At 43.9% G+C, this 16,197-nt stretch overlaps 1 protein-coding gene and 8 non-coding genes across 9 annotated transcripts; 1 reads left to right on the forward strand and 8 right to left on the reverse strand.

Moving 5' to 3' along the window:
- Positions 1-991: 991 nt before the first annotated feature.
- On the reverse strand, positions 992-1,063 carry trnaq-uug (transfer RNA glutamine (anticodon UUG)). Its single transcript has one exon. It is a non-coding gene; the product is annotated as a tRNA-Gln (tRNA).
- Positions 1,064-1,159: 96 nt separating this feature from the next.
- trnaf-gaa (transfer RNA phenylalanine (anticodon GAA)) lies at positions 1,160-1,232 on the reverse strand. Its single transcript has one exon. It is a non-coding gene; the product is annotated as a tRNA-Phe (tRNA).
- Positions 1,233-1,306: 74 nt separating this feature from the next.
- Positions 1,307-1,380, reverse strand: trnai-aau (transfer RNA isoleucine (anticodon AAU)). Its single transcript has one exon. It is a non-coding gene; the product is annotated as a tRNA-Ile (tRNA).
- Positions 1,381-1,537: 157 nt separating this feature from the next.
- On the forward strand, positions 1,538-1,610 carry trnaa-agc (transfer RNA alanine (anticodon AGC)). The gene has a single exon. It is a non-coding gene; the product is annotated as a tRNA-Ala (tRNA).
- A 2,918-nt stretch (positions 1,611-4,528) lies between these two features.
- On the reverse strand, positions 4,529-4,600 carry trnap-agg (transfer RNA proline (anticodon AGG)). The gene has a single exon. It is a non-coding gene; the product is annotated as a tRNA-Pro (tRNA).
- Positions 4,601-5,155: 555 nt separating this feature from the next.
- trnap-cgg (transfer RNA proline (anticodon CGG)) lies at positions 5,156-5,227 on the reverse strand. Its single transcript has one exon. It is a non-coding gene; the product is annotated as a tRNA-Pro (tRNA).
- Positions 5,228-5,809: 582 nt separating this feature from the next.
- On the reverse strand, positions 5,810-5,881 carry trnaq-cug (transfer RNA glutamine (anticodon CUG)). Its single transcript has one exon. It is a non-coding gene; the product is annotated as a tRNA-Gln (tRNA).
- Positions 5,882-5,977: 96 nt separating this feature from the next.
- Positions 5,978-6,050, reverse strand: trnaf-gaa (transfer RNA phenylalanine (anticodon GAA)). The gene has a single exon. It is a non-coding gene; the product is annotated as a tRNA-Phe (tRNA).
- A 1,224-nt stretch (positions 6,051-7,274) lies between these two features.
- On the reverse strand, positions 7,275-14,351 carry LOC141358870 (uncharacterized). Its single transcript, XM_073860712.1, has 10 exons — positions 13,449-14,351; positions 13,274-13,357; positions 13,103-13,186; positions 11,631-12,159; positions 11,207-11,534; positions 10,319-11,120; positions 9,869-10,075; positions 9,386-9,759; positions 8,206-8,711; positions 7,275-8,128 (listed from the first exon to the last, which is right to left on the reverse strand). The coding sequence occupies exons 1-10, from the start codon at positions 14,332-14,334 to the stop codon at positions 7,378-7,380; spliced, it is 4,551 nt and encodes a 1,516-aa protein (XP_073716813.1). The 5' UTR covers positions 14,335-14,351; the 3' UTR covers positions 7,275-7,377.
- Between the last annotated feature and the right edge of the window lie 1,846 nt (positions 14,352-16,197).

Below are 16,197 nucleotides of genomic sequence, written 5' to 3' on the forward strand. Positions count from 1 at the left end.
ACTGTGCCGTCTCAGTGTGCTTGCGCTCCCCATGGGAGCATCTAAGACTCGCACAAGCAGCAAAGGGCCTGTTTGGTCGAGCTCGCAAATTTTGCAGCAAAAACCCAACTTCTCCTAGTGTCGGTTTTCAGCATGGCAACTGAAATACACAGGACAGTCTCCCATATGCAAATTTTGCCACGAGGCAACAGGGAGCACAAACTTTTCCTCCGGAGAGCATTTAGTCGCCATTCAAATTGGAATGATTGGTCCACAGGTTATGTTTAGTTCTTACTGCATTTCATTTTGAGATTGTTCACATGAGCTATGTTTTTCACTTTCCTTTCATTTAATTTCTTGAAATGTGTTTTCTCATTGTGGGAGAGTGTCAAAATGAGTACTTGTCAATAGTAGTATATGCTAAATGCTTGAAATTTACAACACACCTTGGCGTAAATGTTGATGTATTTTCTTAAATTTGCGTTCCTAACCAGCGGTCACCACAGTGGGCAGTTACTCAAAAAGCCATGTCTTCGATTTGCATGATGGCAAAGTTGCACATCAACCGCTGCAGGGGACATTAGTGAAGAATTGCCAATGACACTAATGAAGAAGTGTCAGAAATGCCAAGTGGCTCTGGAATATCACTCACCATTCACTCTATCCTAGAAGACTCTTGCAAATGAAAGCATGTTGACACATCAAGTGACATCTAAGAAGCCATATAATGGTTGCATTTTCCAAGTTTTGATTTTAGATTGAGAAAAAGTTCTGATTAATCATCTGACACCAAATTGGACACCATGCATCCCTAGCTACATTTTAGTCTCATAGCTCCAGGCACCTCAGGGTACCTACTGAAGCCCAGTGGCCAGTATGGTGCACCTTTCCTGGCTAGGAGGGAGTAGTACAAATAGCGTGGTTGTTTTCCAGGGTTCTGGACACACCAAAGCAAAGGTAGCACAATCTGATAGCTAGCAGAATGTGACAGAATACCGGACTTCCAGGGTGTTCAACCCACCGAGACTTGAACTCGGGTCGCTGGATTCAAAGTCCAGAGTGCTAACCATTACACCATGGAACGCTTTTGATGTTGGGAACCTGGCCCACTGGGTCACGGAGAAAAGGTCACTCTGCTTGGGCCATATAGGAAAAATAGCTCTCAGAAAGGGGCTTGCAATGCCGAAACCCGGGATCGAACCAGGGACCTTTAGATCTTCAGTCTAACGCTCTCCCAACTGAGCTATTTCGGCCAATCTCCCGCTTACTGCACGGAAATTCCATCAAAATTCACAACAAGCAGCAGAAAGCGGCAGAGAACATCTCATGGCCCGTACGGGGATCGAACCCGCGACCTTGGCGTTATTAGCACCACGCTCTAACCAACTGAGCTAACCGGCCACTTGGGTGCAAGCTGTTCGGCCAAGGGTTGTGCTAGTGCTGTTGCATCAAGTGGCAAATCTGAAAACGGGCTGGTCCGGGATTTGAACATCACGCGCCCATAGCGAAAATAACACCCCTAGGCCAACGAGTCGAGTGCCGCGGTCGTGTCTGGCAAGGGGAATTAGCTCAAATGGTAGAGCGCTCGCTTAGCATGCGAGAGGTAGCGGGATCGATGCCCGCATTCTCCACGTGAGCATGACTCGTCCTGTTTGTTTTACTGATCTAACAGACTGTGCCGTCTCAGTGTGCTTGCGCTCCCCATGGGAGCATCTAAGACTCGCACAAGCAGCAAAGGGCCTGTTTGGTCGAGCTCGCAAATTTTGCAGCAAAAACCCAACTTCTCCTAGTGTCGGTTTTCAGCATGGCAACTGAAATACACAGGACAGTCTCCCATATGCAAATTTTGCCACGAGGCAACAGGGAGCACAAACTTTTCCTCCGGAGAGCATTTAGTCGCCATTCAAATTGGAATGATTGGTCCACAGGTTATGTTTAGTTCTTACTGCATTTCATTTTGAGATTGTTCACATGAGCTATGTTTTTCACTTTCCTTTCATTTAATTTCTTGAAATGTGTTTTCTCATTGTGGGAGAGTGTCAAAATGAGTACTTGTCAATAGTAGTATATGCTAAATGCTTGAAATTTACAACACACCTTGGCGTAAATGTTGATGTATTTTCTTAAATTTGCGTTCCTAACCAGCGGTCACCACAGTTGGCAGTTACTCAAAAAGCCATGTCTTCGATTTGCATGATGGCAAAGTTGCACATCAACCGCTGCAGGGGACATTAGTGAAGAATTGCCAATGACACTAATGAAGAAGTGTCAGAAATGCCAAGTGGCTCTGGAATATCACTCACCATTCACTCTATCCTAGAAGACTCTTGCAAATGAAAGCATGTTGACACATCAAGTGACATCTAAGAAGCCATATAATGGTTGCATTTTCCAAGTTTTGATTTTAGATTGAGAAAAAGTTCTGATTAATCATCTGACACCAAATTGGACACCATGCATCCCTAGCTACATTTTAGTCTCATAGCTCCAGGCACCTCAGGGTACCTACTGAAGCCCAGTGGCCAGTATGGTGCACCTTTCCTGGCTAGGAGGGAGTAGTACAAATAGCGTGGTTGTTTTCCAGGGTTCTGGACACACCAAAGCAAAGGTAGCACAATCTGATAGCTAGCAGAATGTGACAGAATACCGGACTTCCAGGGTGTTCAACCTGGCGGCCTACACCAAACAATGTGCATCTTTGTTGGCTTAGACAAAGACTGGGGCCATCAAGGAACACCTCACCTAGAGGAACTGGCTGGCAGGCAGATCGCCAGACTGGGGCCATCAGGGATATATGGAGATACAAATGGTACATCAGGGAGGCCACCTAAACCCAGAGATAGGCCTTCAATGCGGATACAGAGCCTTGTGATTATTACGCTATCTCTTCGTTGTGTTGATATTTGTGCATTTGTCAGAAGCTTTCATCCAAGGCAACATGCATTCAATGTACACATTTTTGTCAGCACATGTTTTCCGGCAAGCCGCAACCTTTTGCAAAGCTGCACAAATCGAGACACAGGAACACAGTTAACTTCGGTTAAGGTCAAAAATGCATACTTTCCACTCAAGTAGACATCTGAAAATCAATTTGAAAAATACGTGTGGACAAACAGAAATTTCAATCTTGTCTTGCCTGGCCAAAGAGAAATAAAAACACATTGAAGAAATTCTAACTGAGGTTGTCATATGTTGTGCATGAAAGATTTTAGGCGTGTGATTTGTTCTGTTGCATTTTCTTTGAAATTATTTGAAATGTTGCACCCTGTAGGCCTTTTGTCACTGTTAAGAGATATGAGGGCTACCGTTGCCGTTTGTCATGGACATTTCTGTCCTGCCTTTAAGCAACGAGTCTAAAGAAGGGCTCGTCTGGTATTTGAACCCGGGACCTCTCGCACCCTAAGCGAGAATAATACCCCTAGACCAACGAGCCAAGCTGCCGAGGCGCTCCAGCAGAACCTCCGGGATACGTATTTTCACCACTACGCAGCCGGCTTCCACAAGCCAAAGCAGTCACCTGGCTTCCTTAAGTTGAATTAGCTCAGCATGCGAGAGGTAGCGTGATCGATGCCCGCATTCTTCACGTGAGTGTGATTTGGTGCTCATTTCTTTGACACGACTCACCGGGCCATCACAGTAGGCGTGCACTCCCTGTGGTAGCGTTTCTCATAGCTCCAGGCACCTCAGGGTACCTACTGAAGCCCAGTGGCCAGTATGGTGCACCTTTCCTGGCTAGGAGGGAGTAGTACAAATAGCGTGGTTGTTTTCCAGGGTTCTGGACACACCAAAGCAAAGGTAGCACAATCTGATAGCTAGCAGAATGTGACAGAATACCGGACTTCCAGGGTGTTCAACCTGGCGGCCTACACCAAACAATGTGCATCTTTGTTGGCTTAGACAAAGACTGGGGCCATCAAGGAACACCTCACCTAGAGGAACTGGCTGGCAGGCAGATCGCCAGACTGGGGCCATCAGGGATATATGGAGATACAAATGGTACATCAGGGAGGCCACCTAAACCCAGAGATAGGCCTTCAATGCGGATACAGAGCCTTGTGATTATTACGCTATCTCTTCGTTGTGTTGATATTTGTGCATTTGTCAGAAGCTTTCATCCAAGGCAACATGCATTCAATGTACACATTTTTGTCAGCACATGTTTTCCGGCAAGCCGCAACCTTTTGCAAAGCTGCACAAATCGAGACACAGGAACACAGTTAACTTCGGTTAAGGTCAAAAATGCATACTTTCCACTCAAGTAGACATCTGAAAATCAATTTGAAAAATACGTGTGGACAAACAGAAATTTCAATCTTGTCTTGCCTGGCCAAAGAGAAATAAAAACACATTGAAAGAAATTCTAACTGAGGTTGTCATATGTTGTGCATGAAAGATTTTAGGCGTGTGATTTGTTCTGTTGCATTTTCTTTGAAATTATTTGAAATGTGGCACCCTGTAGGCCTTTTGTCACTGTTAAGAGATATGAGGGCTACCGTTGCCGTTTGTCATGGACATTTCTGTCCTGCCTTTAAGCAACGAGTCTAAAGAAGGGCTCGTCCGGGATTTGAACCCGGGACCTCTCGCACCCTAAGCGAGAATCATACCCCTAGACCAACGAGCCAAGCTGCCGAGGCGCTCCAGCAGAACCTCCGGGATACGTATTTTCACCACTACGCAGCCGGCTTCCACAAGCCAAAGCAGTCACCTGGCTTCCTTAAGTTGAATTAGCTCAGCATGCGAGAGGTAGCGTGATCGATGCCCGCATTCTTCACGTGAGTGTGATTTGGTGCTCATTTCTTTGACGCGACTCACCGGGCCATCACAGTAGGCGTGCACTCCCTGTGGTAGCGTTTGCGGCTCACACATGCAGAAAAGGGCTTTGATAGGTCTTGCTCATGTATTTTGCCAACTTGTCCTAGCCTCTGTCTTCAGTATGGCACCTGAACATACACACAAAAGTATCCCATATGTATATTTTATTCGCAAAGCAAGACCGAGCACAAGCTTAACTTTCTGAGATCATTTAGTTGCTTCTCAAATCGGAATAAGTGTACATCAACGTTCGAACTCCGGTCGAAAATCAATAGGTTTAAATGCACTTCTATGGTTGCTCGCAGGCATCCCTATTCTGTACAGGTCACTACTGGAGTCTGGCTGCGTAAGAACACTGAAAGTCGGGCTCGTCCGGGATTTGAACCCAGGACCTCTCGCACCCGAAGCGAGAATCATACCCCTAGACCAACGAGCCGAGCGCTGCAGCTTCCACTACGTCCAGCAGCTACTTCCACACTTAGCCAGCAGTTCTTCAGTTTGGCAACTGAGCACACACATGAAATGCTTCCATACGTATATTCATTCACAAGCAGCTGGATGTTTAAATTCCAAGGGTGTTTAGTTGCAATTTAGTATGGGAAACATTTTCTTTTAACGTCCATTTGTCTTCCCGTCATTTCTGGTAAGTTTATTATTACATTTTACTTTAAGATTGTAAACATGACCTGTGTGTTTCCTTTGGCCTGTACACATGAGCCGTGTATTTGACGTGGCCTGTTCTTTGGCCTAAGCGTAGATTTTTTTTGTTCATTTTAAGGTTTAATACATGCTTAACTTGTTTTGTTGAATTGTACTTGTATTTACTGAAATTTGACACCTTGTATACTGTTGGCCCAATGTGACTGTCAAAAGAATGAAGTGCTAATGTGGCTTAAATTACCTCATATTTAGTTTACAGTGTGAGCACTCTGGTTGAAAAATGGTGGGGGGTCGTATTGGGGGGAACAAACATTGGCCCGCCTGACACGGTTTTGCTTGGAAAGCCCAAAAGTCCGACAGGTCCCACCGAGACTTGAACTCGGGTCGCTGGATTCAGAGTCCAGAGTGCTAACCATTACACCATGGAACCCTTTTGATGTTGGGAACCTGGCCCACTGGGTCACGGAGAAAAGGTCACTCTGCTTGGGCCATATAGGAAAAATAGCTCTCAGAAAGGGACTTGCAATGCCGAAACCCGGGATCGAACCAGGGACCTTTAGATCTTCAGTCTAACGCTCTCCCAACTGAGCTATTTCGGCGAATCTCCCGCTTACTGCACGGAAATTCCATCAAAATTCACAACAAGCAGCAGAAAGCGGCAGAGAACATCTCATGGCCCGTACGGGGATGGAACCCGCGACCTTGGCGTTATTAGCACTACGCTCTAACCAACTGAGCTAACCGGCCACTTGGGTGCAAGCTGTTCGCCCAAGGGTTGTGCTAGTGCTGTTGCATCAAGTGGCAAATCTGAAAACGGGCTGGTCCGGGATTTGAACATCACGCGCCCATAGCGAAAATAACACCCCTAGGCCAACGAGTCGAGTGCCGCGGTCGTGTCTGGCAAGGGGAATTAGCTCAAATGGTAGAGCGCTCGCTGCGCAAAGGAAGGGGCCCAATCTTTGCGCCCCCGCACGCAAGCAAAACAGACGCAAAATGCGGTTACACGGCACCAGATTTCGCCTGTAACAATATTCGGGATATTTTCCTGTGCTTTATGTCATGTTACAGTAGTTTTAGTTATATGTGAAACAAGTCACCCTCCGCGGGCTGGACTCGAACCCATGGTCTGCGTGACGAACTATCCAACAAATTCTTACAAAAAATGTACTGTAGTAAAACCATGGTTACCACAAATTAAACATGGTTTTGCTAATAGTAAACAATACACCAAAAAGCATGGTTACTACGCTTTTACCACAAAAAAAACATGGTTAATTTAACTACGCTACTATTTAGTTATCTATATGGCATATCATTATATTGATTTATATTTATTACTTTGTGTATATTATTTTTTTTAAAAGAACATTACCTGCTTTTATAAAAAGGAATAAAAACCATACTACACTTTTACCACAAAAAATATGGTTGATTTAACTATGCCTCTATTATCTATGATCATTATATTGGTTGATATTAATAATTTTGTGTATATTATTATTTAAAAGAATATTAGTTGTTTATGTTTATATAAAAATTAATAAAAAGCATGGTTACTACACTTTTACCACAAAAAACATGGTTCATTTAACTGTGCCTCTATTAGTTATCTACTATGACATATCATTATATTGATTGATATTCATTATTTTGTGTTTTTTCTTTTTTTTATAGAATATTACGTGTTTATAAGGTAATGTAAGTAAGGTCAATTTGTATGTTTTTTATGTTTATATAAAAATGTTTCTTTAAAGATGTGTTTTTGTGTGGGATATGATTTGATTGATATGATTTATCAGATTTATTTATCAGATCACAGACACTTCAGATGTAAAATGTTTTATTAAAATAAATACACACAAATATTGAAATGATCACAGCACACACACGCACACATATGTACAATATATACAGGAAAGATGTTATTTATTGAGGTGGTGGAGTTTGACATGTTTCTTGCTGGCGCTGCTCTGCCAACCATTCCTCTAAAGATTTGCCATTTGAGGCACGCAAGCAAAATGTGGCATTACCATATCGGCTATGGCCAAACTCTTTCGTTTTGGGCTGCCCACATTTGCTGCACGTGTTAAAAGTAACCCCTCGCACATACTTCCTCTTCTGGACACCACTTTCATTCTCCATAGCCCGTCGGCGCCTGTTCCTTTGCGTGTAACGGGACACAGGTGCAGCAGACGCCGGAGCAGGCGGAGCTGGGACTGCACTGGATGTCGAAGCACCAGAAGGTGGAATCACCACTGACACAGTCATGTCTGGATTAAAGACTACCGTGCCAAACGACAACCCCGGTGCTAAAATGTGCTTCACAACTCCTGATGCTGTGGGGGCGGGTGCGATGGGTGCTAAAATGTGCTGCATAACTCCTGATGCTGTGGGGGCAGGTGCGATGGGCTGCACAACTCCTGATGCTGTGGGGGCGGATGCAATGGGAAACTCCCTGGTGGCAGCAGCTGGCTTTCGACCTGGTCGCAGAAGAGGAGCCTGTCCTTCACGATTTGGTGGAAGGAAAAATTGATGTTTTGGGCCTGATGTCGATGGCACTTCATTCAATTTTTCCCTCGGTGGAGGCAGGTGCGTATCAGCCACAGCAATTGGGTTAGATGGAGTCAGACCCTGACCGAGGACGCCCATTTCCTGTCTATTCTTCCACTTACGAAACCTGAAAAAATTAATTTTTATTATATATATGTATGTCAGTATTCAGTTAATTTGAAGCGAATGATGTGCCATGCTTACCACTGAGTGAGTGTCCTATGGTTTATCTCAAACAGCTGGATCGTTGTTTCATCCATCAGAGTGGGATTGTTAAGCACCAACTCTCGGATGTGGTGGTAATCTGAAAGAACTTTAGACCACCTGGGGGTGCAAACTCCATCTTTCTTGGTTGGCGACTTGTGTAAAGCACACAACTTCATACAAATGGTATTAACCAAGCGGTTGGCGTCGGGCCACTGCGCTGGACCCCCAGGATGTCCAATCAGACACCGTTTCACACTCTCCACACCTGGTGTGACTCCAGACCGCTTCGGTGCCTTATAGCGCCCCTGTGTCAGCTGAGGCTGATGTCGAGGCTGATAGTTGATCCGCTGCTTATCGAAATCTAGGAGAGCTGTCCACAGCTGGATGGCCTCTGTCACCTGCTGGTCAGTAAGGTAAGGAGCCTCACGAAGACCCACCAGGTAACCAGCCAAATCCTGGACCTTGTCCCACCCAGCGATGCCATCGGGTCCAATGACTGCTCCCTAGTAAATGCAGATTTATGTTAATTTATGTGGAGTAAAACGAGATTAAAATGAGTTTTTTTTTCAATTGCTAACAAGCATTGTTTAAGTTCAATACTAAGGGGGCATTTAAAAACTGTACACAGTCGAAACCTGTCACAGCAGGAACAAGTAACTAACCCAACAGGGTTGGACTTCTCATTAATGTCACTGTGCTGTAATGAGGTTAATATGATCCATCAGTTCAATGCATTCAATATCCACATCTTCCAAAATTCTTCTGTCATTTATGCTTTACCACTTGCAAAACACAATGTATTATGTATACTATCTACATTTCTCAAATGCTAACACACTGCTTTTGAAATTGTTATAAACATTTTCGAAAGAATAATGGCAAATTGAATCCATTTCTTCAGTAATTGTTTTAAAATATAGAAAATTGTAGCAGAAAATAAAATAGTAATCATTCTAAGCTAATTGCAGTTTTACTTGAAAGCCAACCCAGGTGTTCTGCTCTAGTCTCATTACCATGATTTACAGTATTAGAAGGGGATATCTTGGAACTTATTTAGCAATTTTGCAATATGGATAAAAGAAGACAGGTTGGTAAGGAAAGTAGATTGGTTCAGAGAGGGAGAGTATGTGGAGGAATGCTTGTTAGCAATTGAAAAAAAGACCTTAGAGTGTCTTACCTGAGCCTCGTCGGAAATACTGCTTCCAGTGTCAGATGACTGTGACAGTACTGAAGGGGCAGGGGCAAGATGCTGTTGTTCTCCACCAGGAGATGATGATGTGGACGGCTCAGCCAGTGACACATCAGCCATCGATGCTGGGGACTGATGCAGAGGCAAAGATGAGGGGCTGTTTTCAAGATCACGGCAAGGGTCATCCTCATACAGCACTGGAACTGTGATGTCCTCCATGATCTCTTCCTCAAACCCCTCATCTTGCAGGTCCTGATCATCAACTTCCTCCACCAGCCTGTCTTCCTCCTCTGGGTTCTGGAGCACTGGAGTAAGTGTTTTGCCAGTCTGGCTGTAAAGGTACTCCATTCCTAGCAATTCACCTACAAGGATAAAAAAGTGTTGTTAATCATTTGTCTAGTTTAGTACATTAAAAGCTAAATAGATAACTTAGTAGAATATTACAAAAGAACAAATTATTGAATTTCTTGCCTGTATATGCTCCAGGAGGGCGATAGCGCTCATCCCAGGGCTTTCCGAAGACAGTTCGGGAAAGCTTGTCCACAGCCTCTTTCATGGCACTGCCATATGTCCGGATGGAGGACGCTCCTTTTATGGCATCTTCCATCCTGTCATCATTCCAGCGCATCAAGCCCTCAAGAAGATAGGCCTGAAAATGTGAATCACTGGCACTGGTTCCTAAAAGTCAGATAAACAAAAATGGTTATATGTGTCACACATGTACAAGATATGTGCTGCACATGAGGTGCTATGTAATTACATAAACAATTATTGGTATTATAACCAGAGTTACTAGTGACTGGCAAGACAGCTTTGTCAATGCTTATGACATCAGAAAAGAACTGTGATATTACTGTAGAGTGTGACATTTATTGATGTGACATTACTTTAAAAAAATTTTCATCCATATGTATGTAATACCTGGAATAAAACGGTTTAGGTGGAGGTGGAATGACTCCAAAGAGGTAGAGCCACGGGCACATCTGTAGCAGCACAGCTCCACACTGCCTTTCTTCAGTGTCCCTGTCTTCATGTAGAGGGGAAAGTTCTCTGGGTCTTGGATACACTGTACGTGCTTCCGCTGTTCTTTCCATATCTGCTGGATCCGTTCATGGTCCAGCAGAGGAACTCCCAGAGTGTCTTTACCACTCGCACTGTCAAACAGATCAACCAGAGATCCAATTAATCTGGTGGTCTCCTCCACACCCCTGGTCCTCCTCCGGCAGTGCAGTGCCAACTCTCTCCGGGTAATGCGGGAACTCAGCGCCTTTCCTGAGATGTGGCCGGCCTTCTTTGCTGCCAGCTCACCCTCCTTTGCACGGTGAAGAGCAGCCACATCATCTGAATCCCACTGAAAGATGCACATGGACAGACGTGCCATGAAGGTCCCGTAGAGCGGATGAGCCTCTGTCGTGACACCTGCAGCAAATCGCCGCATGAAATGCCAGATGTCAAGGCGCACTTCAAGCTCATCCCACTCCGAAAACATGACCTTCACCTGAGACTTGCCATGAAGACTGCAGCAATCTCTGTCCACGTACATCACTTTCGGGGCTGCCTCTCCTGCCTCCCGGTAGCGTTTCATTAGGCCAGCTGCCATAGGGTGCAGTCCATGTCCCTCTGCGGCTGTCAGCACAGAGACAAGGACTTGGCCGTGTTCGTTTCCTACATTTGTGCACCAGGCAGCTGTTCCTGCAGCAGCACCGGCAAGTTTCTTTGTGACCTATTGCAAAAAATAAAATAATTAATTGTTTATTATGTATACACACTTTTCCATATGGCAAATTTCTGGAAACAGGGATGTGTTACCTTCTTTGTGGAGTCCATCTTTAGAACACAGCCCAAGACAGATGTAATTTTGGCTTTGACCTCGTGCAGTCGGCCCAGAACATCCCTGGCGTACACGGCTAACAGCCACTTAGGTTTAGGTAGGGCAGGTAAAGAGGGAGGCTCGGCAAACACAGGTGGCTGCACAAGGAAGGACCTTGTAAATGGTTCACAGGCAGTCAGGTACTGAAGGACACGCTGTGTCCATGCCTCACTGTGTTGTTCCATGAGCTTCTTGTACAGCTGTGTCACGCTGTTGCCCTGTGTCCTCTCCCTCATCATCCTCAGCACCCGGTTGTCACATGAGTATCTAAAAAACAACAGTATAATCATGCAAATGCTTTATTTGGTAAAAAGAATCACAAATTAAAGTGCCTAATAATGAATGATTGCCATTATGAATTACCTGTATGTCAGCAAAGCTGGAAACTGACTGCGGTGGCCCATATCCAGTTGCCCCAAAATGTCCTCGGACCAGGCGGGATATTTCTTTTTGCAGCGTTTGCACTCCAGATACTCAGTGGCAAGATCATACCAACCGTCGATGTCCAAGACTTTGCGCACGGTACGGTAAAGTCCTGCGGCTGTTAGTTTGTGCTTATCACAGTCTGGTCGAACACAGACAAGAGGAAATCGCCACATCTTGAGCGGCATCCATAAGAAAAGGGGCCGACAGAAGAAGAGGTCAGGTGAGGCGGGCGGCTGAGTGTGAATTAAAGGGACCTGAGGAGGATACCACCAAAGCTTCAGTTGGGACACTAGTTCTGGCTTGCCGGTTCGCGGGTTGGCCTTAAATAGTGTGTTCCGTATCCACTCATGCTGGAAAGGTGGAAGATGATCTTTCCAGTGAACTGGAAGCTCAGCTGGTGGTGGATGATGTGGAAGACCTGGTGCTTTTGCTGTTTCCGCTGATGGAGACGGACCAGAACAGGTCTCTGAGTGAATTAAAACAAAAACAATATAAGGATGAATGTTGCATTTCATAGTAAAATACCACAAAGCAGCCCACAAACAGTCTGCGAAGCAGAATTTTGGACAAGTATTAATAATTATTAGGATTAGATTTAGGAATAACAGTGAGGAAAATGGTTCTAGTGTTAAGAAGCAAAGAACCCAGTGTACACTTTATTAATGTAAGATCCCAGCAAGCAATTTTGACTAAAATAAGGCAGAATTTGGGCTGCTCATGAAAGTCTAACAGATGTCTAACCATAGCACACAAATAGATGATACAAGAAATATAAAAGAAATGAAAGCAAACACCTTGAACACCTGTTGACTTTGCTTACATAATGGAATATCATACATCTCAAAGTTATTTAGGCAAGAACAGCATAAAAATGTATTCAAGGTTATTTTAGGGTAGAAGTGGATTAATCATAGCTGGACTACATTGGGTTTCGGTTTTTGCTTGCTGGGATAAAATGTTGATGTGTAAATTAGATAGAATGGAGCAAGGATATGAGGCGTGGAGAATTCAGTATAAATGAATGATGCCCACAGACATGAAGCATGCACACAGACACATTAAGGAAAAGATGTTCCTCTAATAATTACAACAATGATCCCAACCATCCTGTCTGCTAAGGTGGAGCTAAAGAGTGAGTGAGAAGTGCAAGCGGTGTGAAGAAGTTATGCAGTGATTGTTTAACAACGGGTACGTTCGGAAACCCAAATACACTGACACCTTTAAACATCCTTGCGGTTTCGAAGAAATGCGCTCAAAGCATACATCCAGCTTGAGGCAAGATCTGACATAATTCTGTATTGTAAACAAAAAATTGTTAAAAATGTTGATTATTTAAAAAAAAAATGTTCTGCTTTTGCGTTTTCACAAAAACATTCTTATAATATTTGCATGTGTGTCATATGCCACACCTGTATTTAGCTGTGCTTCACATTGTGATGCAGCAAATACCAGTTCCTCATCATCATCATCTTCAGCAGGGGAAACGGAAGTGCCTGGAGCACAAATAATAATAAAAATGTTATTATGTTATGTTGTTCACCGTAAACTTATGAGACAAATGTAGGTAAGATGGTGCTTACCAGTAGTGAAAAGCTGCCTTCGGGTCAAATGTGTGACTGGGGGTTCTGCTGCTGGAGGAGGTAAAGTGGACTGCAGCAATGGATCTGGAAACAAAAAACAAATTTGCCATAATGATAAATAAATACATGTAAAACTGCTGTAAGGAAAATTCAATATTCACACAGTCCTACTCACAGTGTTTCACTGGTGACATGAGTTTTCTCGCCAGGTGTGAAGGAGACAAATGTTTGCCACGCGTCAACAGTGCTTTCACAGTGGCGCTCTGGTGTACACCAGTTTTGATGGCTGCGGGTGGAGGTACAGAAGAACTGGGGGTTGCAGGTGGAGGTGCAGAGGCACTGGAGGTTGCACGTGGATGTACAGAGGAACTGGAGGTTGCAGGTGGAGGTGCAGAGGCACTGGAGGATGCAACTTGAGGTGCAGGCTGGCATACACGGGTGCCCACAGCAGAAGCCTGTCTTTTCAAGACATACGTCTTGAAAATGGCCATGTTGGTGTTGGGGTTGGGATTTGCCTTTATCAGGTACCTGATGAGGGCTTGGGCCTGCTTGCTCTGGTCCTCATAAACATCCTTCATGGACCGGCCCTGGAAGTCACCAAACTCCACCATCAAGCAGCCTTGGTCTCCAGTTGCATGGGCTTCTGCTTGCATTTCCTGCTTTCTCTTATACTTCTCCACTTCTTCTGCCATCTCTCTTATAAGAGAAGTATACTGCAGGTACAGCTGTTTGTTTTCTGACAGCGGGTTTGGATGGGCTTTCTCACTGGAACTGCTAAGCACCAAATACACTGCATACCCCAGAGAGTTTTCCAGGAGCCATCTAAATCGCTGGCCCTGGTACTTCCCAAACTGAAGTTTGCAGTGAGCGAGAACTAAAAACTGGTCACTGGGGTCTCCACCATTTGTGCTGACAAAAGCTCTAGCCTCTGCCAGCACCTCCTCTTTACTTTTGGCCCTTCCGGACTCAAGCTTTTCTAGGCGCTTTGCCTCTGCTGATGGTGCCATGAGGAGTCGGCTTGATGTTGCCGATTGCCGTTGAAAAACAGGATACGCATACATTTTCTGAAATGAAAATTAGGAAGAGACTATAACCTCTAGCAATCTGACGTTAAGTGTGTAATGGTAATTTAATAAGCTACATGTAAACCATATTACTGTGGTAATAAATATGGCTATGACCATAAACTGGCTTGCTGATGAGTTTTCTAAAGGGGAAGGAATCTCGGATACCGTATATAAAATATGTCAACATAAGTGAAATATTAAGTCTGAAATTTACTTCTATTTCCAAAGCTGTAAACATCACCATTCTAGGGGCCTAGAAGAATCTAAAAAACAAGCCTTGTGCATGATAGAGAATAATACTAAGTAATTTAAAGTTGGTTTGATACCTTTAGGCCAAACAGTATTGTAGTTTATGTGTTTATGCATATCTGACGTACGTTACTGCAGTAAAGTTGATTTTATATTTGATATTCATTTAAATAATAATAATTCGTTTGACTCTAGCATTTGCTGTTTTTATTTAATCAATTAAATAATTTATCAATACGACCCAATGGCAGAAGGATGACAATTTTTTCCTAATAATATCCTTTCATAGCTCATAAAAGACATATTACCCCAAAAGGGTCCTTGCGCTATGAAATGGATATTTTAGGAACGTTTATCTTTCATCCTCCTGTCATGAGGATATTGTTACATATCATTTATAAAACCACAGTTATCTCTTATTGTTTTGGACTGAAAACCGAGAGTTAAACTTTAATGAGTATGAAGCCGAATGTCTAATGAATGTCATGACATTTGCAAACGTTAAACTAACGTGAACTTAACCACCGTGTTAAACTGCACAGAAGAAAACATGTCCAATACATGCTAGACAGCTATATAGGCAAGTTTAATTTTCCAAACATATACACATTATATTAACAAATAATGACCGAAATTTAATAACGAAGTAAACAAGACTTACCTATCGCTAACTCAAAGATGATAATAATAGCTGCCGGTGATTGGTTAAAAAGTTTACCTCAGGAGAGAAACGCGATTGGTCAAAAGTGAGCCTCAGGAGAGGAACGCGCGATTGGTCCAAAGTAAGCCATGGGAGTGAAACGCGATTGGTCAAAAGTAAGCCACAGAAGAGAAACGTGATTCGTCAAAAGTAAGCCACAGGGAGAAACGTGATTGGTCAAAAGTAAGCCACAGGAAGAAACGTGATTGGTCAAAAGTAAGCCACAGGAAGAAACGTGATTGGCTTATGCGGGCTTACTTTGGCTCACTCGGTGGGAAGCAGTAGGCGCAAGCGAGAGGTAGCGGGATCGATGCCCGCATTCTCCACGTGAGCATGACTCGGCCTGTTTGTTTTACTGATCTAACAGACTGTGCCGTCTCAGTGTGCTTGCGCTCCCCATGGGAGCATCTAAGACTCGCACAAGCAGCAAAGGGCCTGTTTGGTCGAGCTCGCAAATTTTGCAGCAAAAACCCAACTTCTCCTAGTGTCGGTTTTCAGCATGGCAACTGAAATACACAGGACAGTCTCCCATATGCAAATTTTGCCACGAGGCAACAGGGAGCACAAACTTTTCCTCCGGAGAGCATTTAGTCGCCATTCAAATTGGAATGATTGGTCCACAGGTTATGTTTAGTTCTTACTGCATTTCATTTTGAGATTGTTCACATGAGCTATGTTTTTCACTTTCCTTTCATTTAATTTCTTGAAATGTGTTTTCTCATTGTGGGAGAGTGTCAAAATGAGTACTTGTCAATAGTAGTATATGCTAAATGCTTGAAATTTACAACACACCTTGGCGTAAATGTTGATGTATTTTCTTAAATTTGCGTTCCTAACCAGCGGTCACCACAGTGGGCAGTTACTCAAAAAGCCATGTCTTCGATTTGCATGATGGCAAAGTTGCACAT

The sequence above is a fragment of the Misgurnus anguillicaudatus genome, chromosome 22, assembly GCF_027580225.2.
Source record: "Misgurnus anguillicaudatus chromosome 22, ASM2758022v2, whole genome shotgun sequence".
NCBI classification, from domain to species: Eukaryota; Metazoa; Chordata; class Actinopteri; order Cypriniformes; family Cobitidae; genus Misgurnus; species Misgurnus anguillicaudatus.

Bases quoted from the DNA above. Each gene is read 5' to 3' on its own strand.
- LOC141358870 (XM_073860712.1), bottom strand. From the start codon at position 14,334: ATGTATGCGTATCCTGTTTTTCAACGGCAATCGGCAACATCAAGCCGA. The intron at 13,358-13,448 runs GTGAGTAGGACT...TTTTGTTTCCAG, and splicing joins CATGTCACCAGTGAAACACT to ATCCATTGCTGCAGTCCACT. The intron at 10,076-10,318 runs GTATTACATACA...TCTGACTTTTAG, and splicing joins CCTAAACCGTTTTATTCCAG to GAACCAGTGCCAGTGATTCA.